Source organism: Alternaria metachromatica (genome assembly GCF_023757995.1).
Source record: "Alternaria metachromatica strain BMP 0045 chromosome Unknown scaffold_21, whole genome shotgun sequence".
Lineage (NCBI taxonomy): Eukaryota > Fungi > Ascomycota > Dothideomycetes > Pleosporales > Pleosporaceae > Alternaria > Alternaria metachromatica.
In genome coordinates, this window is record NW_026055512.1 from 286,999 (window position 1) to 313,375 (window position 26,377).

The 26,377-nt window shown below is 52.8% G+C and overlaps 10 protein-coding genes and 1 non-coding gene across 11 annotated transcripts; 5 read left to right on the forward strand and 6 right to left on the reverse strand.

Annotated features, from left to right (window-relative positions):
- Positions 1-514: 514 nt before the first annotated feature.
- J4E83_007977 (uncharacterized protein) lies at positions 515-2,047 on the reverse strand (the record flags this gene model as incomplete). The annotated part of the gene is made up of 2 exons (XM_049334875.1): positions 515-1,566; positions 1,615-2,047. 2 exons carry the CDS (start codon positions 2,045-2,047, stop codon positions 515-517), a joined length of 1,485 nt encoding a protein of 494 aa, XP_049186026.1.
- Positions 2,048-3,189: 1,142 nt separating this feature from the next.
- On the forward strand, positions 3,190-3,888 carry J4E83_007978 (uncharacterized protein; the record flags this gene model as incomplete). The annotated part of the gene is made up of 1 exon (XM_049334876.1): positions 3,190-3,888. The coding sequence occupies one exon, from the start codon at positions 3,190-3,192 to the stop codon at positions 3,886-3,888; it is 699 nt and encodes a 232-aa protein (XP_049186027.1).
- A 258-nt stretch (positions 3,889-4,146) lies between these two features.
- J4E83_007979 lies at positions 4,147-4,231 on the reverse strand. Its single transcript has one exon. It is a non-coding gene; the product is annotated as a tRNA-Asn (tRNA).
- Positions 4,232-4,466: 235 nt separating this feature from the next.
- On the reverse strand, positions 4,467-5,670 carry J4E83_007980 (uncharacterized protein; the record flags this gene model as incomplete). The annotated part of the gene is made up of 2 exons (XM_049334877.1): positions 4,467-5,541; positions 5,618-5,670. 2 exons carry the CDS (start codon positions 5,668-5,670, stop codon positions 4,467-4,469), a joined length of 1,128 nt encoding a protein of 375 aa, XP_049186028.1.
- Positions 5,671-5,892: 222 nt separating this feature from the next.
- J4E83_007981 (uncharacterized protein) lies at positions 5,893-6,401 on the forward strand (the record flags this gene model as incomplete). The annotated part of the gene is made up of 2 exons (XM_049334878.1): positions 5,893-6,088; positions 6,226-6,401. The coding sequence occupies 2 exons, from the start codon at positions 5,893-5,895 to the stop codon at positions 6,399-6,401; spliced, it is 372 nt and encodes a 123-aa protein (XP_049186029.1).
- A 160-nt stretch (positions 6,402-6,561) lies between these two features.
- COG6 (Golgi transport complex subunit 6) lies at positions 6,562-8,694 on the reverse strand (the record flags this gene model as incomplete). The annotated part of the gene is made up of 2 exons (XM_049334879.1): positions 6,562-8,352; positions 8,401-8,694. 2 exons carry the CDS (start codon positions 8,692-8,694, stop codon positions 6,562-6,564), a joined length of 2,085 nt encoding a protein of 694 aa, XP_049186030.1.
- Positions 8,695-9,024: 330 nt separating this feature from the next.
- On the forward strand, positions 9,025-11,784 carry ATG9 (autophagy protein atg9; the record flags this gene model as incomplete). The annotated part of the gene is made up of 2 exons (XM_049334880.1): positions 9,025-9,827; positions 9,876-11,784. The coding sequence occupies 2 exons, from the start codon at positions 9,025-9,027 to the stop codon at positions 11,782-11,784; spliced, it is 2,712 nt and encodes a 903-aa protein (XP_049186031.1).
- A 2,826-nt stretch (positions 11,785-14,610) lies between these two features.
- On the reverse strand, positions 14,611-15,254 carry RPL30 (60S ribosomal protein L30; the record flags this gene model as incomplete). Its single annotated transcript, XM_049334881.1, has 4 exons — positions 14,611-14,648; positions 14,701-14,764; positions 14,975-15,024; positions 15,074-15,254. The coding sequence occupies 4 exons, from the start codon at positions 15,252-15,254 to the stop codon at positions 14,611-14,613; spliced, it is 333 nt and encodes a 110-aa protein (XP_049186032.1).
- Positions 15,255-15,815: 561 nt separating this feature from the next.
- On the reverse strand, positions 15,816-18,485 carry MCM2 (MCM DNA helicase complex subunit; the record flags this gene model as incomplete). Its single annotated transcript, XM_049334882.1, has 3 exons — positions 15,816-16,058; positions 16,107-18,334; positions 18,383-18,485. 3 exons carry the CDS (start codon positions 18,483-18,485, stop codon positions 15,816-15,818), a joined length of 2,574 nt encoding a protein of 857 aa, XP_049186033.1.
- Positions 18,486-18,967: 482 nt separating this feature from the next.
- On the forward strand, positions 18,968-20,748 carry J4E83_007986 (uncharacterized protein; the record flags this gene model as incomplete). The annotated part of the gene is made up of 3 exons (XM_049334883.1): positions 18,968-19,032; positions 19,085-19,139; positions 19,186-20,748. 3 exons carry the CDS (start codon positions 18,968-18,970, stop codon positions 20,746-20,748), a joined length of 1,683 nt encoding a protein of 560 aa, XP_049186034.1.
- A 3,077-nt stretch (positions 20,749-23,825) lies between these two features.
- On the forward strand, positions 23,826-26,243 carry J4E83_007987 (uncharacterized protein; the record flags this gene model as incomplete). The annotated part of the gene is made up of 3 exons (XM_049334884.1): positions 23,826-24,036; positions 24,085-24,494; positions 24,543-26,243. The coding sequence occupies 3 exons, from the start codon at positions 23,826-23,828 to the stop codon at positions 26,241-26,243; spliced, it is 2,322 nt and encodes a 773-aa protein (XP_049186035.1).
- Positions 26,244-26,377: the final 134 nt, after the last annotated feature.

Here is a 26,377-nt window from a genome sequence, read left to right on the forward strand (position 1 = left end):
TCCAAAGTTCTCGCGTCGGACGGACAACAGTATCATGTTCCATCTATACTTCACCTCACATCAGCGCCATGAACTATGAGAGGGGCAACTACCGGATGTCTCATCGTTCCCAACATGCCCATGTTGGATCCTGCCGAATAAACATGAGTTGGGGGAAGAGTTCAAAAGGAATGTCCTGCGAATATCTCCCGCACAACCAATCCTAGCTATTGCGCAGTCAACCGAATCCACCAGTTACGGAGCCGAATACAGGCACGCGTACTGGTATGGCCCTCCGAAAGAAAGAATATTGACGTCGCCAGCCATCGATCACTTCATCACATTCGCTCCGATCTTCGATGAGGTTTATCTTTGTTGTATTATTCTAAGTCTATGTGATCAAACCAAGGTAGCGCCAAACGAAGGAGACAATTAACAGTACAGTAACGTATCGCAAACTCCTAGCCATGGGGTATAGCAAACAACGATCTAGGTGACAACAAAAGAAACGATCCACGATTCCATCGTCCTCCTTCTATGGTGACACATCGCTGCCGTTCCTCAAGTGCATCTTGTTCATGTCGCCATTCTGCTGGGGCATCTGCGCCAGCCAGCTAGGTGGTGCCATACCAGTCTGGTCATGGATAGTGCTGAGCAGAGGAGGCAGGCTCTGGAAGAGGTTGCGAATAGGTGCTGACGGGTCCGCCATACCCTCGCCTCCCTGACTACCCGTGTTCCAGACGTTGATCTTCGGCTGAAGGCCCTTGATGGCCGCGCCGTTCGCATTCGCAAGCTTCTCGTAGGTTCCGTTGGTGATCATGAGGTACTGCATGAGACCCTGAGGACCACCGAGAACAGCGGCCATGTCGCCGTATGCCTTGGCCATCGCAGAGAGACCCTCGGCTTCGCGCTGCTGGGTGATGAGGTGGGCTTGAGCTGCGCGTTCCTGGGCGAAGTACTCGGCTTCAGCGCGACGCTTGGTAGCCTCGAAGTCAGCTTCAGCAGCACGAAGGCTACGGAAAGCATCAGCTTCGGCCTCAGCCTGCTGGCTGTACTTGTGTCCATCGGCGGATTTCTCCTGGGTGTACAGCTCTGCGTCGGCCTGCTGCTGCGCACTCTCCTTCTCAATCTTCGCCTGCACGACTTTGGTAGCACGGAGACGTTCAAGCTCCATGAGTGCCCTCTTCTTCTCAACCTCCATCTGGAGCTCAGCATCGCGTCGTTCAGCCTCGCGCTTAGCGTTGATGCGAGCTACGTTGAGGTCACGACCGATCTCAATCTCCTTGTCGGTGAACTTAGCGTCTGCTGTAGCCTTCTCGGCTTTACGCTCGGTCTCGAGGACGGCGGTTTGGGCGTGGATCTTGGCGACTTCCTGCTTGGTCTTTCCTTGCTTCTCTGCTTCTCCAACCTCACCTTGCATACGAGCGTGAGCAACATCGACCTTAGCTTGGTTTAGTGCGCCCTCGTGTGCCTTGCGAGACAGAAAGGCGAAGTACTCCGAGCCCGGAGTGTCTTGTAGCTCCTTCACGTTGGCATTGTAAATGCAAAGACCAAACTGGTCAAGCTCGGATTGAACTTGCTGGATAACTATCGAATGTTAGTGTATTTTTCGCCTGAACTCCTATTCCAACATACCTTTGTCCTTGAAAATCTTTCGCTCACGGAACAGCTCTTCCATAGTCATGGTAGAGACAATGCTTCGTGTCTCGCCCTCAATAATACCCTTAACAATCTCTTGAACATGGTTGCGACCCTCAGCAACCGAGACAACTCCCTTGGCCGCCGTTTGGGTAGGGCTTCCGTCGCTCTCGCCAGTGAGTAGTACGGCGTATTTCTCAAGTGCCTCGGGGCTATCCGCGGGACCGATGGTGAATACGGCTGGTAGGGCAAACTTAAGCTTCTCAATAGTCATAGCCTGGAGGGCCATGGAGAAGTCAAAAGGTGTGATGGAGATCTTGGAGACCTTCTGTAGAGGGTATACGAAGGCCTTCTTCTTAATCAAGACCTTCTCAATTCCTACACCCGTGATGACGAGGTAGGAATTGGGCTCGGCGACGTGGTACCACATGTTGACGGTTGAGGTATAGGAGGAGTTCAAAGTACAAATTGCAATCTCGAGATTGATGTAGGCGTCTGGGTCCGGTGTGCCGTGTTACTTGAAGACGTTCAAGTTGTATTTATTAGGAAATGCGTGGGTTTATGGGCGATTATATATAAAGAGTGGTAATGTGCTCAAGGAGGTATCAACCAAAGTTGGGGCGCTTCAAGAGATAATGCGCAGTATGAGGCTGAGCTAACGGCGACCATGGTTACTCTTATATGCATCACGACATCTTCTAAGATGTTTCGTTTATCCGCATTTCCGGCAACGAGTGACCTTCTCGGTGAGCATCTTTGTGCTGGTGTTGGTGGAGATTACTGCATGTTGTGCACGGTCCACACCACTAGTCTGAGTACGGAGTAGTGCGACGCAGCCTGGAGTGTGCCTTGCGCCTCACAGCCACCCCATGTGCCTTGGGCCTGAAGAAACGTTTATCTCGCAAGAGTATGGTTCTCGCGCGGTGAGCAGAATAGGCAGCTTTACGAAGTGCGCAGCCGCCGTTCAACTATGTTTTAAACCCCTCAAAGAGAAGGGCCGGTAAGGCGATCTCCAGGCCGCCAGAATTTGCGCAAGCTGTCTGTCCGCCGCGTCGCATAGCCTCCACCTTGTACATACTCACTTTTTGAAGTTCCTACACATCTTACCACCCTCAAGAGTCGAAACCCAATGCCAAGGTTCTCGGCCCGGACACCTCGTGATTGAGCATCTACACGTTTACGATTCGCTTACCCACGCCAGGCAATACATCATTGCGCCCTTATTCCCATGGCTCGTACGATCACGAGACTGATGTGTATGCGATTTGGGACTAGTCAAAGCTGCGCCATATGAGCACGGAGTCACAGGCATCTAGAAACTGTAACTACTCCGGTATGCGCCTGCCGTGATCCGTTCGATATCCGTGAAGACCGTTCCAGTTATCGCCACTGCAGCAAAGTAGGTACCTAGGTAGTCGTAGAAGTTCGGTAACGAGAGCAAATATCCGACCATAGGACACGACTTCCTGCAGCAACACCCGCAATCCCCATGCCGACACATCCATACCTTTAATCCAGACATACCAAAACATTGAACAACCACATCTCTCAAGTTTAGTCAACACCACAACAATGTCACGAAACGAGAAACAAGCCTCTCCACCACCCTACTCAGAGTACAACACCCCAACCTCTTCACGCGGCACCACCATCCTCAATCAACTAAGCACAACCCGCACACACCACATCCAATCCGTAATCGAAACACACATCATCCCCATCATCGAAGAACGTGTCACATACGGCATCGCCCAAACAACCATCGCCATGCTCCCCTCCGACATCCCCCTACCCGCCGTCGAAGAGAAATCAGAGTTCAGCTTTGACACAGCCGACACCAAACCTGTCGAGGTCGTTGGTTTCTCCTCCGAAGACGAACCGAAAGTCGTGCGATTGGAGGGCCAGATGAACCGCACAGAGTTTTGGAGACCACAAGTTGTGATTGTGGAGTTGGAGCGTCTGTTGAGTGAGAATTTGAATGCGAATCCGGTCTTGAGAAGTCCGAGGGGGGAAGGGAGAGGTGTGGAGAACGCTGTGCAGAGGCAGGGGGTCAGAGGGCTCTTAAGCAGAGTTATGCCGTCGTTGGGTCCTGAGATGCGCTCGCCAGGCGGGAATCCAGAGGTTGGCGTGAAGCAGCAGTTGGATCAAGGAGGCACGGTTGTGGTGAAGGCTAGGTTGGAAGAGATATGCTTGAGGACGGTGAGCGAATTTGGCTTGTATGATACCATGTCGAAGCAGTGTGTTATTGTACGTGTGGATGCGCGGTGTTAACATCGTTTGGTTTCGTGCAATCAAGTCTGCATGGTTCGTTGAGAGGAGGTTTACTACCTTGTCGTAGATGATAGTTGAAAGTATAATGGACATTAAATGGGTACATGTCGTACCGCAGTGCAGTCGAGCTACACTCTCTTATGCCGGTGATCGTTCATGTTTCTTAGTCAGACAACCAAGACCTGCAAAAAGAGTCAAAATGCCACAGCAGTACACAAAGAGCTGTGCTGTGGTGGCTACATCGCAAAAAAACTAATCCTCCTCCGGGAAGGCTCGAACTTCCAACCTCCTGATAGCCACAGATGTAACAGTCAGACGCGCTAGCCAATTGCGCCACAGAGGATTATGTTGAGCGGATAGCGCTGAAGGCGCTCCGGTTGTGAGTTGAGAATCTGGAGCTTTTATCAAATATATACACCAAACTAACCTTTGAGAAACGCGACGTGCAGACGAGTTGCGATCGATTGTGTCGGCGTTGTGCGGGTGATGATGTGGGGTAAACTTCTGTAACCCCACCAAACCTCGTGTAGTGTCTCATCATTGTGATCTTCGATTCATCCACCTTCTACGTGCTGTTGCTACGCCGCCTCGGCATCGCCCTTCAATACCACGATGCCATAAGGATCGCGATCAATCTCACTGACTGCAATCTCGAAGTCATCATCTGCCAATGCCTTCTGCAGCGCCTCGTTGTCCTTCTCCTCCTCCCTAATCTTACCCCACTCTTCTTGCACCGCCTCTTCCAATTGCCAAAGCAAAACTTCTGCTAGGAAACCGCGCTCAGAATTGCTATGGAACAAACTGATGACAGCTCTCCCGTTCTCAATTGCTGCAAGGGCCGAATGATGGTCCATCTCGCCTGTGAACAGTAGATCCACGTCTAGACCGTTCAGTAGACCTGATCCTGAGCCTGCGCAGATGCCTACGCTACGTATCTCTATGTCTGCGATTGCCTTCTCCTGGGGTATCGCGATTGGGAAGCCTTTAGGGTTGTTGAGTCCCTTGCCTATGCGATCGAGGAGTGTTGGGAGCGGTTGTGGGTGATCGAACTTCACGATGCGGCCCATGCCAGCTCCGGGGTGTGATGCTAGTGCTGGCGATTGAGGTTTGATAGTTTCGCGTTTATGAGGGGCTGTGAGCGGGATTTTGGCGGGCGTAGGGTGCTTGCCGAAGTGCAGTAGGGGCTGGCTAGGGTGGTGTTGCAGCATGAAAGTTGGGCGCTTCTTCTTTTCGACGAAGGGGTCCTCGTCGTCTTCCTTTGTATTACTTGCAGGCTCCGATTCTGCATATTCTTCTGAGCCATTGTAAATTGTCTTCGTGCCTGTTACGATGTCCGCAAGCCAATCTCCAAGTCCTCCCGGAGCTGCGTCGAGCGCGGTATGTGGGCAGTACACACTGATGCCATGGCTAGCAAGGCGTAGTAACGATTGTTGCTGCGTGTCGGCGAGAGTCAACGACTTCAAGCCTCGGAATATGATGGGGTGGTATGCGATGACGATTGAGGAGTTGAGCGCAATAGCTTCGTCCGCGACGGCTTTGGTAAGGTCGATGGTAAGGAGGGCGGTGTTGGACTGGCGACGCGACGGATCGAACGGCGCCTCAAGCAGCAGCCCGGTGTTATCCCAGGAGTTGTCGGCAAGCTCCTTCGGATACCTTCACGTTTGTCAATACCTGAAAACACATAGCGCGGTGCATCGAGCATAGTCCGACGCATTCCCAGGGAACTTACAGCTTCTGCATCGCCCTCACCACCGCCCTCGAGAAAGGCGCCGAAGTAGTCATAGCGAATCGTCGTGCCGTCGATATGAACATGCAGCTCTTGGGTTCACAATGCAGAGCAAAACCCACGCGTGCAGCAATGCCGATCCAACGCGCCTGCCCACCCCTGCAGTGATGCGTCATAGCCCCTCCCCTCCCAAAGTCCCGGTCTTTCCCCATTCGGCAACCGCATCTTATCAGATCCGAAGATAGGAACACCAAAGGTCAATATCACATCATCGCCTTATGGATCCGCGACACAAACTCTACAAAACTCTTGACAATCTTGCCATCGCACCAGACACCAGAACCAAAATGAGTGCAAGGACGGATGAGGAAGCGGCGAACGTGCAGGCTACTTCTGGCGTTACTATGGAGGGACTGGAGAAGAAGTTGAAGGAGGGTTTGGGCGCAACTTATGTCGAGATTGAAGACCTGAGCGGTACGTAATATCTTTTCTCTTCTTATTCATAGATTGTCCCGAAGTGAAGGTCGATCGCGCTACGAGCGCGGTTTTGTGCTAGGAAGGTTCTAGGTTCGGAACTGGAGTCACGACCATGTGTTAATGTCGCATACTAGGTGGATGCGGGCAAATGTACGAGGCTATCATCGTATCACCACAGTTCGCCAAGAAGACTACTCTAGCACGACATCGGCTAGTTAACTCGACATTGAAGGATGAGATTGCCGCGATACATGCATGGACCCCTAAATGCCATACGCCAGAAGAGTGGGAGAAGAAGAAGCCGCAGTAAAGAGTGGTCACACCAACGTATGGTAGCAAATAGGATGCTTAAGAGGTTAGGACTTTGAGTCTACGCATCACGAGTCACGACTGATGGATATGATGCGTAAATGAGGTGGTTTTTGATGACAACATCTACCGGCTTGTACATACTCGCCACATCAGGCCCTTTAGCTGAGCAACACCCGTATCTCACCACTGGTACGGGGAAACATATCCCTTAAACCGGGTTCCTGGTCCTCATCTTCCTTTTCTTCGTCGTATGTCAGATCATCAGCAGCCATCATCTTGGCCTCCACAACCTCAAAGTCCTCACAGAACTTGCCGGCTGCTTCTTCCGTGATGTCCTGTATCATCTTTCTGTTGCGCAGCCGCTTGATGTTTTCCGATGCATCAATGATAGCAGACGGCAAGAACTCGTCGAGTTGCTGACTGGCTGCCACGAGTGCGTCCGGCTTGAACGCATCCAAATCAGGAATGGTCTTGAGACTTTCTGGCGAGTCGGTAATCCCTTCGAGCGCTTTGATGAGGTTGATGAGACCAGATTCATGAACCAAGTACTGGTGTTGGTAGTCTGTCAACTTCGCAATATGCTCATCGATTGTATCGTCGATGTCGCTGACCCGCTCGCTAGCGAAGGTATACTGAGAGAGGACCTCTTTAGCCGCAAAGAGGCAGTTGATGGCGAAGATGGCGCTGTCAGGCAGTTTCATTCCTTTTTGCACGTTCTCGCAGCCATTCAAGAATGGATCCAGAGATTCCGCAAGCACAGTCTGGAACCCTTGCCCGTTGTCATCCGTTGCAGCAAATGAAGTATCGTAGCTCTTCGCAAGTACCCGAAGCATTTGGAGTGCATCCTCCAGGAATTCGGGGGCGGACAGATCGGCTGGCGCGACAGCGAGGTCGCTCTGGACATTGGCGACGTAATCTCTCATATTAGCACGGAACTGTCGCATCGCAGAAGCCTCTAGTGTATCAAACACATCCAAGACATCGGAATCTGCTCCAAGTAGCTTGGCAAAGGTTCCTTTATAGAAACCAATCAAGTTTGCGATCTTGTAAGCAAGGGTTGCATCGTCGTGACTCTGGACAACCTGTTCGGTCCGCTGCCTCAACAGACGCGCCACACCCGTGAGATCGCGGCTAACGAGCTGATTTAGGGCTTTCCGTCCGTCGAAGACTTCTGCATCCTCATCGCCTCTCAGCCACGGCTCACTTTCGAGACCTGCTTGGATAGAACGTTTGATCTCATCGCCGTCTGAGATGAAAAGGTTCTCGAGCGCCTCTCTCTCCGATACTGTCGTGGAGTGTGCCCATGCAAGCATATCTCCAACATAGCGGAGTGGGTCGTGGGCATGAAACTCAATCGGTTTGGTGGCTATGTGCTCTTCTGATGTCGATCCGGTCAACGCAGCGTGGAATGAATCAGATAAAATGGCTTCTCGTGCCTCGGCAAACGAGTCCAGGCAGCTTTGGAACAAAGTCGGACGTTCAGCCAGCACGCGTAGAGACCGGCGCACAGAAGCACTGATTTGTGGGTTTTCTAAATCCAGTGTCTTGAACTCGCGTTGGATCCACCGATACAGTTTTTGGAAGGCTGAATTGAGTTGCTTGGAGCTCTGCTCTAGCACTTCCAGGCCTAACCGCTGGTCCTCAGTCCCGAGCAGGACTTGACAATCGTGATGTATCTTCTTTACGCGGGTCAAGACCTGGAAAAACTCCTCATTGACAGGCTCAGCAGTAGAGGTCAGGATAGTGGCGTCTTCTTCCGATATCAGGAAGTGGGTGCTGAAGGCGTTCAGAATTTGCTGCTTAGATTCGACCTGCTTCCTCTGGGTTATGAGGCTTGTGGCTTCCTCCAGGACGGGTCCAGTTTCTCTGTTGGCAGCTTCAATATGACCGCGCATATCCGCGCAGTACGTATTCAGGCTACTGATAGCAGTTCCGATACGTTTCAGTTGCTAGTGAAGATTAGTCCGATGTTCTTGATACTTGGTGTTCCATCATACTTCCGCAACCTGGCCAAAGTCCTTGATAATCTCGCCATTGCACTCGATGACATCCTTCTGCACATCCAAACGCAACTGTCGTCGTGTTTCGGCGGTGTTCTGCACGCCACGCGCATCCAGAGTCTCCAGGGCATCGCGGATTTCCAAGTCGGCGTATGATGCCGAGAGCACGCTGGTGATCCTACTCGAAAGGGCATTTGTGCCTCGCGATGCAGGGGCTACGGATGGAGAGGACGGAGAAGTGCCATTCTGAGAAGCGGGAGTTGCTCGCTCCTGGAAGTAGCTCACCGACATGACTGGATGGGTGTTGTGACTTGGGCCCCGAAAGGTGTCGTGTCGGGCAGACGAGCGGCAAGTGCAGCCGAGCCTTATCGATATCGGTCGCGTCACCTGCATGCATGCCATGTGCTTCAGCGATAGCCGCGACTCATCACTCATCCTACCTTCTATCACGCTGGAATGGCCACTGACTAGGTTTACGTCAGTGCTCATGGAGGCTCGTCTTGACTTTTGGGATCACGCCTTCGGTCCTCTGACCACTCTTCCAGCCTCCAAACGCCCTCAACCCAGCGCAGCACGGCCACGCGCCCCGCCGTTGCCTGAGCGCACCACCACTGTCCGACCATGATGGCCTCTAACCTACTGTCTAAGCTTCTTCCCTCTGCATCGGACGAAACATACGAACGCGAACCTCTTACTGCCCGCGACCGCCGCAGCTCCACCTCGACCGACGAGCGACACGAGATGGACATAGACGAGGAGAACTTTGAGGCTCGCTTTGAGGAGCAAGACCTCGCACATCTGCTCGAAGAGGCATCCTCAAGTCAGATGACGACCGAGAGCCGCACTGTCTCCCCGGAGGCCAAACGCAACGCACCACCCGGCATCAATACAGCGAGTCGCATGCCGGCTTGGAGACAACCCGCTCCATCCCGCACTGCGCCCTTGGACGACGATGACGACGTACCACAGTCCTTACTTCTTGAAGGAGGACACGAGCCTGGGCCGAGTGGGACTCAGCGCAACGAAGGCCTCCCTATGCCTGTGCCTGGCCCGGCCACGCGACAAACACGGGCGCAGTGGGATGCTACACGGAACCAGCAGCGACTGCACGACGAGGATGGAAACGGCGCACCTTCGCGGCCGTGGGGACATACCAGTAGACCTGGGCATTTCGCCGCCGACCGCAAGGAGAAGGCCTTGTGGCTGTGGGTGAATCAGATGGACCTGGACAACTACATGACCGAGGTCTACGATTACTTTGTTGGCTGCGGCATATACTCCATCCTTCTTGCCCGGGTCTTGACACTCGCTCGGAGCGCTTTCGTAGTCGGCTTCATGACGTTCCTTGGCTTCTGCATCGACTACTCCAAGTTGCCAAAGAGCAACAAGCTGGAGCAGGTCTTGGTGCCAAAGTGTGCAGCCAAGTCAGTACATGCGTATGACAACATCACTTCCCAGCTGACATGATTTAGGATCCATGGAATTTGGATATTCGGCCTCTGGGTCTTCATCATCTATTGGCTCTACACGTTCTACAACCTCTTTACCGATATACCCCGGCTCCGAGCCACGCACGACTTCTACCACTACTTGCTCGATATCCCGGACCGCGACATACAAACCATACAGTGGCAGCAGGTGGTGACGCGCATCATGGCTTTGCGGGACTTGAACTTGACCACCGCCTCGAACCTGTCTCCGCAGACGCGCAAGTTACTCGATTCGAAGAGCAGGCAGCGACTAGATGCTATCGACATCGCCGGTCGTCTGATGCGTCGCGACAACTACCTGATCGCCCTCTTCAACAAGGAGATATTGGATGTCACCGTTCCGCTTCCCTTCCTTGGCAACCGATACATCTTCTCGGAAACGACCAGATGGCACGTCAATCTCGCCATCATGGACTTTGTCTTCAGTGGACCGAACGGCCAGTTCAACCCTGACTTCCTGAAGGAACGAAACCGCCGAGAGCTCGTAAAGAGGCTGAAAACTCGCTTCTTCTGGACTGGCATCATCAGTATCCTCTGCGCACCCTTCGCTGTAGTATTCGTGCTTGCTTCGTACATGTTCAAATACTTCACCGAATACCACAAGGACCCAGGCCAACTCAGTAACCGCGACTTCACTACTTTCGCTCAGTGGAAGTTCCGTGAGTTCAACGAGCTGCCTCACTACTTCGCCCGCCGCCGTAACATGGCCTATCCGTACGCAAACCTCTACCTTGCCCAGTTCCCCAAAGACAAGACCGAACAAGTCTCATCATTTGTCGCATTCATTGCCGGCGCCTTCGCATTCGTCCTTGTGGTGTTCACTCTTATGGATTCGGAGCTCTTCCTCAACTTCGAAATCACACCGGGCAAAACAGCTATCTTCTGGATCGGTATTCTTAGTACAATTTACCGTGTCGCACGTGGAAGCAGCCCTCAAGACGACCAGGTCGCAGATCCATCTTATTACCTCCAACATGTCATCTACCACACGCGCTATGAGCCCGAGTCGTGGCGTGATAGGCTACACACCGACGAAGTTCGCGCCGAGTTCGCTCAACTGTACCAGCCCAAGATTGTCATCTTCGCCGAAGAGATACTCAGCATGATCATCACACCTTTCCTGCTCATGTTCAGGTTACCAGCCTGCAGCGAGCGTATTGTCGACTTCTTCCGCGAGTTCTCGATCGTAGTCGATGGCCTAGGCGTGACATGCTCGTACTCCATGTTCCCCTCTACAAAGACCACTCGCAACGCCAACAACATTCCGGCAAACGGAGCTGCTGCCCCGAGAGAAGATCCTGACCTCCGGGAAGACTACTTCATGGCCAAGGACAACAAGATGATGGCATCCTACTACGGCTTCCTGGACACATACCAGAACCCGGGACGTGGCTACAACGGTCGTCTCCAAGGCAGAAGCCAGTTCCACCCTCCGCCACAGTTCCCCAATACCTTCGGTTCCATGTCGCAGACTGCTCAGCCCGTTGAAATGGGTGCCAGAGGAACGAGCAGAGGCCCGACTGGCCGCCAGAATCTCCAGCAGAGGACGCCGAGACATAGAACGGGTGCTAGGGACGAACCCATGAACTCTGTTCTTCTGGATCCTCACCACCAGCCTTCTTCTGCGTCTATACTCCGCGGCTCGCCACGCCAGGCACCGAACAATAGGTATCGAACACCGTTGCAAGCTGTGCCGGATGCACCTGGCCCGTCGAATACACGTATTGAGGAGGAGAGTACGCTGGGTGATTCGTGGCGAACGAGTCGGCTTGCACAAGATGACGATGACGAGGAGGAAGCACCGGGCAACAATCGCGGTGGTGTACTACAGCTTTTGCAGCAGTTTTCTCGTGCGCAGGCTGAAGGCCGAGGCGCTGGTGTTGGTGTTTGAACTACACGTTCATATTGCATTTGCCTTTGGTTATATGGGAATAGGCAGGCGTTCTTGATCGGAGTTGCTGGGTTGGGAACTTATACCACTTTTAGCATCGGACCATTACTAGTAGAGATCAATAGCAATCATTCGAGCAACAAACAAACATCATGCTGTATCGTGAGCTCTCGGACTACAACCACCATAAACCGCTCATCAGGAACATCTCGTCCAGGGAGTCATGTATGCAATCAGCAGTTAGAGAACTACGATACACAAACACAATCATGGGGGCACAGCGTTGTTGTATCATTTGTCATTGTCCGGCTGTGTCTGGTCGTTCTCTACAGTTACACGCCGCAGATGTTCACCCTCCAGCCTTCATCCTGACTGATGAAGAAAGCAAATCACGCCGTAACCGAATTCCCATTGGACCCATGATGTCATGCACACAACTCATCCCTCAATCCAAAACCTAAGCAGAGGACTCGAAAGCCTCAGGGAAGCGACGGATGTTGTTGGCGAGGTTGCCCTTGTTGCGGAGGAACTGGACGTAGGCACCGTCGATCTTGACCTTGCCCTCTTGGCGGAGGTCAATGTACTCCTGGCGCTTGAGAGGAGTGAAACCCCAGTTCTTGGAGACAATGATCTTCTGGCGACCGGGGAACTAACAACTAATTAGCACACATCATCTCTGACGTCATTTCCAAACATACCTTGTACTGGCAACGCCTGAGAGCCTCAAGGGCGACGGCGCGGTTAGAGTCCCTTGTCCGGACGGACATGAGAATCTGGCCAATGTTGACACGAGCGACAAGACCGTTGGGCTTGCCGAAAGCGCCACGCATACCCGTCTGCAATCTATCGGCACCAGCGCACGACAACATCTTGTTGATACGGACGACGTGGTAGGGGTGGACGCGGACACGGAGATGGAAGGATTCCTTTCCACCGTTCTTGACGAAGTATTTGTTGGCGCAAATACGGGCGGCCTCGAGCGCCTCAGAGGACAGCTGCTCGTACTCGTTGGAGACCAAGTGGATGCAGAGAGGGAAGTCGTCTACATTGGCCTTCTTGCGACCAAGGTCGAAGATGCGGATCTTGGCATCGGGAACACCACGGTTGAACCTGCTCTTGGGGTACTACGGCCCAGTCAGCCTGTTATCCTCCTCTCGCGATATCTCCATCGTGACGTACGGGCTTGTTCTTGCAGTAGCGGTAGCAACGGGCGGGACGGCGAGCCATTGTGACGGTTGTTCCTGCTTTGAAATCAATGAGCGGGTGTCCAGGAGGCGCGGAGAATGAGGGCGAGCGCAAACTGGTGCAGCTGTCAGTAAGACGTCTTCCAGCGGAGAGAAATGCGACAGCCGTACGTACCTTACCCTGTATTTATGGTGTTAGTAGGAGGTGAGTGTCAGAGGCGTCGAGGGAAGTCGTCGCCGGATTGCTAAGCGAATATTTGCCCACACGAACGCTACGACCTGAGTAAGCTAGCGCCCCATCCGATTTCAAAGCACCCGCCACGCCGCTTCCCAAGACAGCGAAAGTGCAATTCTGGGGTGCGCGCAGCGAAGTGATTAAGGCACTCGTGCTTTATGATAGCATCCTATATTATAACTCGTGGTTGTATCTTTACATCCACACAACTTAACATTCCGTGCACTCTCATGGCGTCTGTCTGTGTGCATTACAAATCAGAAATACCGAGCGACCTCGCATAGCCGATACAAAGAAGCATGTTTCAGCAAGTCGCCTGAAGCTCGCTCTTTCCATAGTCCATTAAGATCACGTGCATGGAAGCCTATTAGATAAGGACACATCTCGGTAAACTTCGTCTCCAGCCACCTAGCATTAATCTATACTTAAAAAGACTTAATTGCCAGCATCCTCACTTAAATTTATCTATCTTAAACACGCTAAACAACTATGCTCAGCTTTACAAATCTACTCGCATCCTAGCTCTAGAAGCTACAACCTATTACAGTCAACGCCTCCTATCTAATCGTAAGCAGACGCTCTCTTCCCTTGTTCTAAGCTAACCTTCTAGGGCTCTACCTGCCCTAACTGTGTTATATACCTTAGCGACAATATAATCTTATAGGCTACAAAGCTAGACTGCTAGTTTATCGCTAAGGAGCGCCTATTTATATGCGCTTAAGCCACCTACAGCTTCTACAAGGAAGCTAACAAGCTTTAAACCTTCTAACGCGGGTGCTACATTAAAGAAGAGGAGGACAATAAGGCGAAGGAGTAGGAGGAGATTATAAAGATAGTGTCCACAACAGATTAGCACAACGCTATTATAGCAAAGAAGCTGTGCTAGTCAGAATCTAGAAGCAATAAAATCAAGTTAAGCTCACATTTAAGCTGAAGGCCCTGCAACTCTTTGCCACAAGTTATGCCCAACACGAAACCCAAAAGCATCCAAAGTATAGTCTAGCAGTAGGTCAAGGAGCTAAGACCTCTTGCGTGCTTTCGGGTGCATTGCATTAAGATGCTCGTCTACGTAATCTAGGATGAGCACTGGAAGTCTGTCCAGTGAGAACACGCTGTGATCTTTCGTATACCATCAATGCAGGCCTCGTCGTATACCCTCAAGAAGTGGTATACTCAGAGCTGCGCACCCGGGACTGGCGCATAACAATCTTGCGAAAGTTTGGTCTATAAGCACTAGTGTAACAAAAGGACGTGCAAGTATGCATGAATGAGTCACGTCACAGGTGCAAATGTGGACCGTCAGGATGGCTCATGAAATCTTGCATTCATTGGATATCATCGAGGACATAGCTTTCGCCATGCCTAGGTATCATGTCTAACTGCGCCCCTTCCATTTGTCATAACACTCTAGTTCTCGGTGTTCTGGGACAGGATGTCGGAGTCACCTGTCAATCTGTTAGCGGATATCATAGTGCAACCAGAAAGGGAGATACATACCGGCATCGAGGATGGACATGACGGAGCAGCGGAAGAGCTTACCGCAAGCAGTGCCCAACTCAATCTAGACTGGTATTAGCTGATTGCTCTCCGAAGCCATGTTCAGACCTCTTCTCAGAGCCAGCCCTCGAAGTATACCCATCGCGCAGGAGCTCGTTATCGTCGCGTTCTTGTGTATGTTCTACCACAGCTAGGAACTGGAGCGTAACGAGTCTCGTAGCGCTCAGGGTATCTTGTCGTTAGGCAATGAGAGCGGACGGGGTGCGGTACGTACGTTGTTGCCGGAGAAGTGGTGGACGGAGGTCTTGGACAACATGGCGTAGTCTATCACGAATTAGCGATTTCGCATGGGGCCCAGAAAAGAGATACTTACACTCGAGCTCAGACTTCCTCAGAGGAGGGGTGTTTCCGGCAATGATGACGAGCTTGGCCTTTCCGGTGCGCAGGCTCTTGAGGGTAGACTTGTAGCCGAGGGTGACCTTACCGGACTTCATCACAAGCGCCAGGCGCGAGTTGATGGAGTCGGCGGTTCTCTTGTTCTTCTTGGGGGCCATCGTTGCTCGTAGGAAGTCGAATGTGGTATTCCTAAAGGGTTGTTGAGCTCCGGTCGTGTGGGTTGTCGAAAGAGAATTGGGGTGGTAGCGCAACGCAAAATGCTTTGTGCGCCAAGAGTTGTTCAACGCTAGTGACTCAGCCGCCCCATAATGCCAGCGCTGAACACCCCATCTTCATAACTTGTGCAAGAGTCAAAGTTGATCGTCTGTTACTTCATATTTTGAGTAAATGAAAAGGCCACGATAGCGCCAAACTTCGTATCGGATTGTACGCGCATCTTCAGTTGCCCTGCTGGCTTTACCGTACATCTCACCTGTTGCATTGGGTATGTGAAGTTGTTGTAAGGCATTGTTTAGATATCCTATCTGAATCATAATCTTTACTGTCAACTCCTAGCACCCAGTACATGTAGACAGATGTCTGCAGACAAACAACGCTTTCCAACATGGTATCATTGCATCTTCAGGCGCCGTTAATCAAGACGCGTGCCACAAACTCCTCTCATTCGCACCTCTATCAGGCCTTCGTTGTAGTGCATGTTTAACATATTGAGACCTTGTTCATGCCGCTGCTCTTTGCGCCCGCCCTCCTCGGTTTGGCGCACTAACAGCGCCGGGCCTGTTCAAAGTATACTTGGCGAAAGCCCTTGCCAACGCCTTCTTTGCGCTGACCTTCTGTGATCCGACAAAGGAGTCAACTGCAACCGCGATGGCGCGATCAATGTCTACCGACGCCACGTAGTCGGAGAGACGCATCTTGCAGAAAGATTCTGCGATACGTAAGATAGCTTCGAGATGACGAACCTGTAGTTGTGAGTGAGTGGTTTACTAATTTGATGACCGTGTACTTACGGTGATAGGATAAGCTCCAGTTGCCATAGACTCTCTGCGCATGTCTGCAAACAGACGGGCAATCTTGTCTTGCTCGATCTGATAGAGCTTGGGTCTGCACTTCTCCCTCGCGTAGAGAATGTACTTTCTCAACAGGTCTTGCGGGATCTCACCCTCCTTAATCGGAGCGTCCCCATCGACTTCCATTTGGTCGTCGCCGTTTTGCGTCGCTTTCGACTTGTCAGAGTACCCGTATGCTGAGTTGACAAGTGGGTGAGCACGGCCGTGGGAGTTCACAACGAATTTGGCTAGACGCTCATCTTCTGCTGGGTCAACAGTATCGCGCACAACACACAAAATGTCGAATCGAGACAGGATAGGCTCGGTGAGCTCTACGTTCTGCGAGAAAGGAATTGTTGAGTTGTAGCGACCACCAATGGGGTTAGCAGCTGCTACGATGGAACAGCGAGCTTGAAGGGTTGTGACGATACCAGCCTTGGAGATGGAGATAGTCTGTTGCTCCATGGCCTCGTGAATGGATGTTCGGTCCTGGTCGTTCATCTTGTCGAACTCGTCGATCAAACAAGTACCCTTATCGGCAAGCACAAGCGCACCACCCTCAAGCGTCCACTCGCTAGTCATGGGATCACGACGGACGGAAGCAGTAAGACCAACCGCGGAAGCACCCTGACCAGTGGCGAAGACAGCACGATGGGCGGTCTTTTCAACATACTTCAGAATCTGGGACTTGGCAGTACCGGGATCTCCAAGCAACAAGACGTTGATGTCACCACGGATGGAGTGACGACCAGGAGCCTCTTTGCTGACACCTCCAAACAGAGAGAGTGCCACAGCAGTCTTAATGTCAGTGTGTCCGTAGATGCTTGGAGCGATCGAATTGATGACTTTGTCCACAATGCGTGGGTCCTTGGACAGTCGTCGAATCTCCTTCTCATCGTCTTCGGTCAACCGGAAGCCAGCCAGCTGGTCATGAGACTTGACAACGTAGTTGGCCTCCAAGATAGTTGCAAAGACTGGGAAACCGTTCTTGTTGTTCAAAGCTGCATCGTAGTTGTTACGGTAGATACCGGTGACTTCAATCTCCTCACCAGGCTTCGCCGAGTCGATCAAGTCCCAAAGAAGGATGACCTCCCGATGACGGGGCAAACGTCCTGCCGGCACAGTGCCTGGAGACTCTTGTAGAGTGAGCTTTTGGTAGTTTCGGTAGACTGTCCGCTCAGAGTTCACTGTGAATGGACCGCGTGATTGGCAGTTCTGACAGAAAGAGATCTTGACCTCAACGTTTGAATCTTGGTGGAAGGGACCCAGAGTGACGCCGCACTTGGTACAGTCAAACTTGACGTATTTAAGTTGAGGGAAGACTCCGCTTCGGCGGGTGACGACTCCGCTGACACGAACCAGACTGTTGAGATGCGATTGACGGAGCTGGCGGAGTGTATATTGAACAGGTACGTCGGTGATACGGACGTGAATCTCGGAATGGATACGCTCGTAGTCTGGGTAGTGGAGGAGAGCGACTTCCATGGCCACCTGATCGAAGATCTTCAACATCTCGGTGGGCGTGTTGGCCAGCCAGTATGCCAATGTAGCCTTTTGCTCGGCAAGGTGGTCGAATGAGACTTCCAAGGACTCAGCGTTGACCTCTCCCAATGTTCGGATGCGGGCTCCGTAGACCGAGTGGCCATGCTCGTCGGTGTATTCTGTCAAGAAAGATTTGAACTCGCGCGCAATAGTCCTAGCGACTTGAGGTTGGGCCACCCAATCTGTCAGGGTGTTGGCCTTGACATCGGTGAGTGCCTCGAGCGTCAGTTCCTCGTTCATGATATCATTGTCCATGTCCATGTCGTCTTCTTCGTCATATCGATTTCTCCGAACACGACGGCGTCCCATCAGACCTGCAAGGCCATCCGTCTCGTCTTCATCTGGCAGGAAAGCAGCGGGCATGCGGCGTCTTGCCTCTCTGTCCCGGGCATTGAGTCGCGCATCGAGCTCTCGCCTCTGCGCAAGACTGAGCTCTTCATAGTCGCCTTCGTCATCAATACCCTGGCCTTCATAGGCATCGTTCTCTCGGGCTCCGTAGTCGTTCTCGAAGTCGTCGGCAAACAAATCAATTCCTTCCGCCTCTTCTGCGTCTTCGTCGAGATCGTCTACGTCGCGAATGATGTCGTCATCGTCGAGCATATCTGCATCGTCGTCTTGTGGGAGCATAGGTGGCGACGAGGCCATTGCTGTATTTGATTAGCCATTGTTGTGTCGCTTGTTTTTGTCGCACTCACGGCTGGACGGCGGATGCGCCGCTGAGGAGGGGAGATCGTCATCGTCCCTTGCGCGTTTGTTGCTCCTGCTGCTGGGGCCTACGCCACGGTTTGCGGACGACATGTTGGAGCGAAGGGGTGGTGGTGGTGAACTAGTGTTCGTCAATGTCTTGTTGTTGGTGGTAAAGAGGGGCTCGTCGTTGCTCGGCCTACGAGTCTCGTCGAACTCTGAGACACATACCTCATGTTCACTTAAAGCACGGTTCTTTACTGGTATCACCGGGATAAAGTAAAATGATATGGGGCTGCGAAGCGGGGTTGAGGGTGCGGGAGAAGGGGTAGTAAGGGCCAGCGACACGACCGCGTCGCGCTTTCCTTTTCCACGCGTAAAGTGGTGATGCGGTAGCCAATCAGCGATCAGGCGCATCCAGCGCCTTCCTCACTGCTCACACCAAAGTTTCCCACGCACTTCCACGACCGAATTTACTCTGCTAGTATCTCGCATTCTGAAGAATATTGATCTTGTGCTCTACATCGAATTGCTTTCCATCTCGAATTAAGTGGTTGCGCGTTATCGCAGTCATGGCGGATTCCCAGTCAACGACCATGTCCGAGAAGCCGCGCACCAGCAGCATATCGCAAGCATCGGAGAGCTCACAAACAGCGGCTGAGTACGTGTCTTCCATGCTCTTGTCTGTATGGAGACTAAATCAATTCCGTCAGCTTTATCAAAGAGCAACTTAGCCTCGAGGCAGAAGCACGCGAGGCTCTCCCCTACGTCAGTACCCACATCCTCCGAATGCGCCTCGACTGACAAGAAACAGCAATTCGACACCTGCACACGCGACCTCGGCCCTCTGCGACAGAGCCTTTACGCATGCCTCACCTGCAACCCCGCGCCCGCATCGTCTGCCCAGCAATACACTCCAGCAGGCGTCTGCTACTCATGCTCCATCTCCTGCCATGGCGAACACACCCTTGTTGAGCTTTTCAACAAGCGCAACTTCATATGCGACTGTGGAACTACCAGGATACCGGATATGACGCCATGCACGCTTCGTCTCAACGCAGAAACTGGACGTAAAGGCGATGTGACGGGCGAAGAGCCAGCCAAGACGAACAAGTACAACCAGAATTTCAGGAACAAATTCTGTGGCTGCGGCGAGGACTATGATCCCCAACAAGAGAAGGGCACCATGTTCCAATGTCTCGGACTTGGGACTTGCGAGGAGGGCGGCTGTGGTGAAGACTGGTGGCATCCTGAATGCCTCGTAGGCTTCACTCGGGCGGAGTACAGCAAGATGATCGAGAAGCCCAAAGTGGAAGAGAAGAATGACAAAGTAGATGCGATGGAGACCGACAAGCCCGCAACAGATGACACCAAGACCAACGGGCACGCGGACGAGAATACGGCATCACTTCCAGCGAACATCGCAGCTGCAGTGACAAATGGCAATGGGGTTGATGGCAACGACATTGCAGCATATGCTGGCGCAGAAGAGGACGATGATCCACCACTTCCTCCAGGCTTCCCTGAAGAAGACGACTTCGATCACTTCCTCTGCTACAAGTGTGTCGAGGCCAATCCATGGATCAAACAGTACGCTGGCTCAACCGGGTTCCTCGCACCAGTCTACCACGACAAAGCCATGGCCCTTTCTCATGCCCAGAAGTCAACCGCCCCAGCTCCAGAGGAGAAAAATGGCGACTCAAAGAAACGCAAAGCTTCCGACGAAGACGAAGAGCAGCAGACATCATCCCACCTGACAGCTCCAGCTCCGGCTAAGCGCCAAAAGTCCGAAGATCCAAGCGGCACACTCTCCAGCATCCCCGAAGACACAACGACGCTGCCCATAACACCCAAGAAGCCAGAAGCAACACAAGGCCCAAAGCACGCTTCCCTCCCTCCTCTTCCTACTACCGCACTTACCACACCCTTCTCCCTCTTCCTCAAGCCCGACTTCCGCGACCACCTTTGCCACTGCGACGCCTGCTACCCACACCTAAAAGCCCACCCTCAACTCCTCGAAGAGGAAGACACCTATGAGCCCCCCGTCTCCGAAGACGGCGAAGAAGGTGGCCAGTCCGTTGGCACAGGAAGTATCCTCGACCGTGGCGAAGCCGCATTCAACAACATGGATCGCGTGCGTGCTATTCAAGGTGCAATGGCGTATGCGCATCTCAAAGACAAGGTCTCGGCGTTCTTGAAGCCGTTTGCTGAGTCGGGTCAGGCTGTTGGTGCGGAAGATGTTAAAGCTTACTTTGAGAAGTTGAGAGGTGATGCGCAGGGTATTCAGGAGGCTGCTGGTGATGCGAAGGCCAATAGGGATGATGATGCGGAGGGTGGGGCTGAGGGCGGTGGCAGGAAGGAACAGAGTGGGTATTAAGTGCATACTTATCTACTCGAAGTGTTGAAAATTTGAAGACGAGATTTGTCGGAGTATGCTTTGCATCCTATGTGCAAATGATCTCCAGCTAGCCTGAAATTGGATATTGCACTTCATCGCAGCCAGTAGCCAAGCTATCTTCATGCTTCCGAATGTTTCATACGTCTTCTCAGGATTGACTTCACGATCACAGCTCTGCTACAAGAAAGCTACTGGTTCAAGTAAAACAAATATAATTCTCAAATCTTGGGTATCAAATTAAAGTACTTCCTCCCCCTTCCATGCAGACCAGTGCAAACATCCACTACACGGTGAAACAAAAGAAACTTTTTACACCTCCCATCCCCATCCCGCACTCTTCAAGCCGTCACAGTAACAGTAGCTGTCTCCGTAACCGTCTCCTTCCCAGTCGGCGACGCAGTAACCGTCACGGTGAATATCTGACTCGGTGCTATCGGTGTGATGATCAGCGGGCCTTCTGATGTCGTTGACGAAGGTACTGGTTCTGGTTGTGGTGGTCCCGATGATGGCATATCTGTGGGTACTGGTGCTGGTGGTGTGGGTACGGCGTCGGATGTGGATGCCGTTGCGGATGCGGAGACCGCTGGAGGGGGCGCGATGGAGGATTGAGAAATTTGTGCTGAAGACTCTGGAGGCGGTGCCATAGAGGGGGAAGACGGTGATGGTTGTGCGGAGCTTGAGGGGGCGGGTGGCATGCTTGGTGCAACAGAGGATGACGGCGTGAGTGTAGATGAAGGAATGTCTGATGTCAAAGATGACGGTGCGGGTTCGCTGGGTGTTGGCTCTGCTACTTCCGAAGACGAAGCTGCGAGCGTAGAAGACAAGGCTACTGAGCTTGATATGACTGGCTCTGGTACAGCGGAAGAAACGGGTATCTCGGGTGCTCCACTTGGCTGTGGTGTGGCTGTCGGCATGACTGTAGTGTATGATGTTACAATCACTACAGGCGGTACTTGAAGGGATGCCGATGGCGAGACTTCGGCAGGAGCGTTTGAAGGAGCGGGCATCGGACCATCAGCCACTTCTGAGGTTGAAGAGGCTAATGGAGCAGACTCTTGAGCCTCAGACGGCATGGCTGACTCTTGGGTAGGTGTCTGAGGGGGCTGAGATGTTGCGTAGATGGTGGTGTATTGCGTGACGATGATGCGCGATGTTACATCGATGGTGTCTGAAGCAGTCTCTGAGGGGAGGATAGCTGTAGATGATCCGCTCGATACTGGGGCTGGGATTGCCAGAGAAGTTGAGTTGGCCAGAGGGGTGGAAGATGGCGCTTGTATGACCGACTCGATCACAGAAGATAGGCTGGTGATAATCGCACTGGTGGTGGTGTTGACAGAGGGCGAGCCTGAGGGTGCCGCCCCAGGATGAGTGAAGCCAGGCAAGCCGCCAGTGTTAGGTGCTTGGACCGCACTCGTCACCGGTGCAGTTGTGGTAGATGCTAGGACAGCACTTGACGCCGGTACGGTTGGAGTGGCAAGCGAGGTGGACGTCTCTTCTATTGGCGAGTAGGTGAACATAGGAGCCTTTCGACTTGTCTCGCTTGCTGTCTTGTTTTCCACTGCGGCGACCGAACTTGATAACACCGACGATACCAGCACATCGCTGCTCTCTGTGGGCGTTGGTTTCGGACTTGGTGTTACTGAGGATGTAGCCGCTGCGCTTGAAGTCTCCTCTGTGGTTGGCAGAGGTGATGGTGTGATGTAGGAAGTAGAAAACACAGTCTGCGGATCTTGTGTCACCAGTGGCTTCCCGTCAGGAAGAACGAAGGTGATAGCTGGTGCTATTGAAGAGAAGATAGTTTGCTGGATAGGCTCCACTATGATAGCGGTCTCTGCCTCTGCAAGTTGCTGTATTGATGTTGATGCGATTGTCGAAGTAGTGTTGGAATATCTAGGAAAGCTTCCTGAAGTCAGTGTTTGTTTCTCAAAGTACTTGCTTGGTTTCCTCACAGTTGTCTTCGGTGGTTCTTTGGAACTGGACCAGCGGTTATAGATGTAGAGCAAGCTGCCAGCAGCAGAATTGTGGAGAAGATAGCCATCGTCAAGACGACAAATTATTAAGAGTGGATGAAGGAGAAAGACGGCGCTTGCAGGCAGAATAAGGAAGCGATGGACTGAAGGACGAAACTGAGATAGTGAACGATTAAGAGAAACGATCGACAAGGAGAAGAAACAGACGGTAAGGAAAGACACCTAGGAAAGAAACGAAAATCGTTCGTCTCAAGCAAACCACAGGCTAAACGTTCAGATGGCTACGGCGGTGTCTCATTGCTACGCGGGCTGGCATCGGGTTTTGAAGCTGCATTAGCCGCCTTGAGCACGGTTTGAGTATACAATGGAACAAAGAGTAGTACTGGCCGAGCATGGCTCCAGTTGCCTGTAATTTGGGCGTGTCACTCAAGCTCCATAGGAAAGTAGCGCTGGTAACTGGAGGAGTGGCTGTGGTGCTCTGATGGGCTGGGTACATGTTTCATCCTCGGGCCAATGAGATGGCGGCATGGCCTCGTCGAGCCCACGACCTTGAAGCGCCTGGCCGAACGTCTGCTACCCGCGCAGAGCCTCCAGGTCTCCATATGCCAGAAATAACTCTTCGGAAGGAGGCTCGATTCCGCGATCCGAGTCTGTCAAGTGCTGCCGGTTTCCGCGTCTTCATGCAGTATGTGCTGTCTTTCGGCTGTTGGATGCGTTAAGAGACCGGAACCCTGTGGGGATTTCTCCACAACACCAAGGTCGAGGTCACGATAGAAGACGACCTAGATGCCTGCAAGCAGCAGCTATAGCTATCGACGATATTGTAGTGGATCGAGATGTGTTGGCGGGTTTGCACGTGCCCGATGTTCATTCGTCTGGGCGGTTGAGGGTCGCTCGGGGCAACAGGCGAGTTTCGACAAGGAAGGACAACACAGACCGCCATTTACGCTAGGACAGGCTCTTTGCATGTCGCCAGAGCCTCGAGTCTCGACGTCGCGTACGGTTGGTCTGGTATTCCTTTCTCTGTAGACGTAGAGTTTTTCGTATCTTTTCACCCTATCGCCATCCTCCTTCCCGGTCTGCACCATGAGCGTACGCGTCGTCGCGAGGATACGTCCTCTACTGAAACAGGAGCTCGACAAAGACACCATCGTCACCGCCGAGACATTGGAGGGCGACACCACCCCGGCGGTCGTGCGGATACCGAGTCCGAAGAACGAGGCCGAGTCCTTCAGCTTCCAATTCAGCTCTGTGTACGAGCAGGACGCGACGCAGCAGCAGCTTTTCGATGCCGAGAGTGAGTTCGCGACGGACGCGTTTCGGACCTGAATTGACTCCAAACCAGTCGCGCCGACGGTGAAGCACCTGTTCAATGGCTTCGATCTGTCTATTTTCGCCCATGGCTGCACCGGCACCGGCAAGACGCATACGATGCGCGGAGGAAAGTCGCTCGCGGACCGCGGTGTCATCCCAAGACTGTTGAGCTCGATATACCGACGATGCAAGAAGATCGAGAAGGACACGGCTGGTGCCACACACGTCGAGGTCGCCCTGGAATACTTCGAAATCTACTGCGATCGCGTCTACGACCTGTTCGAGCCGCCGGAGAAGCGCACCCCGTCTGGCCTGCCCATCCGAGACAACAAAGGCAAGACTGTCGTCGTTGGTCTTACAGAGAAGCCTTGCACAACGCTTAAGGAGTTTGAGCAGCTCTATGACCAAGCCAACATGAACAGGTCAACATCCGCTACTAAGGTGAGGCTTTACACGCGTTGGAGGTAAACATTGCTAAAGATACTGCAGCTCAACGCGCATTCCTCTCGATCCCATGCCGTTCTCTGCGTGAAGATCACGCAAACCACCGAAGATGCGGTTCGCGTCAGCCGAGCATCCTGCATTGATCTTGCAGGATCCGAAGACAACCGACGAACAGAAAACAACAAGGAGCGTCTGGTCGAGAGCTCGGCCATCAACAAGTCGCTATTCGTACTTGCTCAATGCGTAGAAGCTATGAACAAGAAGGCCAGCCGGATCCCGTACCGCGAGTCCAAGATGACGAGAATCTTATCGCTAGGTCAGAATAAGGGCTTAACTGTCATGATTCTGAACCTAGCGCCGACCCGCGCATACCACCTCGACACCATTAGTTCCTTGAACTTCGCTAGCCGGACGAAGAAGATCGAGATCGCAGAGGTGGAGAACGACCCCATGTACAGGACAGCAGTCAAACCATTGGCAATAACTAGTAGTGTCGGCGGAGCAACAATGTCACGGCAACCGCTACGATCCATCGCTGCCGCACACAACGCGAACATCCCGGAGCCAGAGAAGGGGAAGAAAGGAGAAAAGCCTACCAAGGCCTTCTCTGTATACTCCGACGCTCGCAAGGCTGCTGCTGCTGCTGCTCCTCGCGTTTCCAACCTTGCACAGAACCAAGGAGTGCGAAGGACTGAGGGTTCTAAGCGAGCGGCTGAACCCAGCAGCACTTTCGCAACGCGACCAACGAAGGCATTCCGAACTGGGGATAACACCTCACGGATACCGAACAGAGAGCCCGCTCTAACCAAGGCTTCGATTGAGGCTCTCATTGCACAGAAGGTGGACGAGAGGCTGGCAGAGAAGGCATTGCAAGACGCCGGCACCGCTGCGCCAGCACTTTCTGCAGAGCTGCAAAAGCGGTTGGATGAGCTGGAACACCGTATCGATGCACACGAGGAGGACGGAAAGTCGCAGGGCCTGCAATTCCTGCTTATGGCGAAGCAACATCACATGCGCGGGGAGGACGCCAGCGCACTTAGGATGTACCACCTGGCTCAGCCCTTCTTCCCCGGCAACGCAAAGCTAGAATCCAAGATGAAGGCCCTCGAAGACCGGATACGCGCAAAGAAGGAAGAAACCACCAAGCACGTCTCCGCCCCCGTAGAGCTACCCTCGCACACCGCCGCCGCAGCGCCCCCCTCGAACCTCCTCATGGCCCCCCTCAAAGCCGTCGAAAAGAAACAGTCAAAGCCCAAGATGGTCTACAAAGACGACTCCTCAGACGACGAAGAATTCGCTCCCCCGCCCCCCTCCGACCACGAAGATTCCTACGCCTCCGATACCAGCTTCCAGTACACCAGCAAATCCAAGCCCGCCCGCAAACCGAAAAAGACGACTAAGAAACTGCCCATCTTCCGCGACGACACTGCCCCGACCACGACTACGACTCTGACTACTACCACCACTGCCAATATTCCGTCTCACTCCGCCTCTGCCTCTGTCCAACAAACGCCTCGTACCAGCCACCTCCTCAAGATCATCAACTCGCGCGACGTCAACCAGATCAAAGCATTAAAAGGTGTCGGAGCAAAGAAAGCGGATAACATCGTGAACTGCCTGGTCGAAATGGATGATGCTGAGATTATGGATTTGGAATCGCTGGCTATGCTCAAGGGTGTAGGAGGGAAGACGGTGGATAATATGAGATTGGGGTTGAGCGTTGTTAATACTTCTTATGATTTCTAGAGCTTCGGCTTGACTTTGTCGCTGTTTGCGCCTTTGGACTCTACATCAAGCATGGTGTTTACGGCGTTTTGGTTGTGGATGCGCGCTCAGTGCGCGCGTAGACTATATTCACATTGCATAGAAAAGGGCGTTTT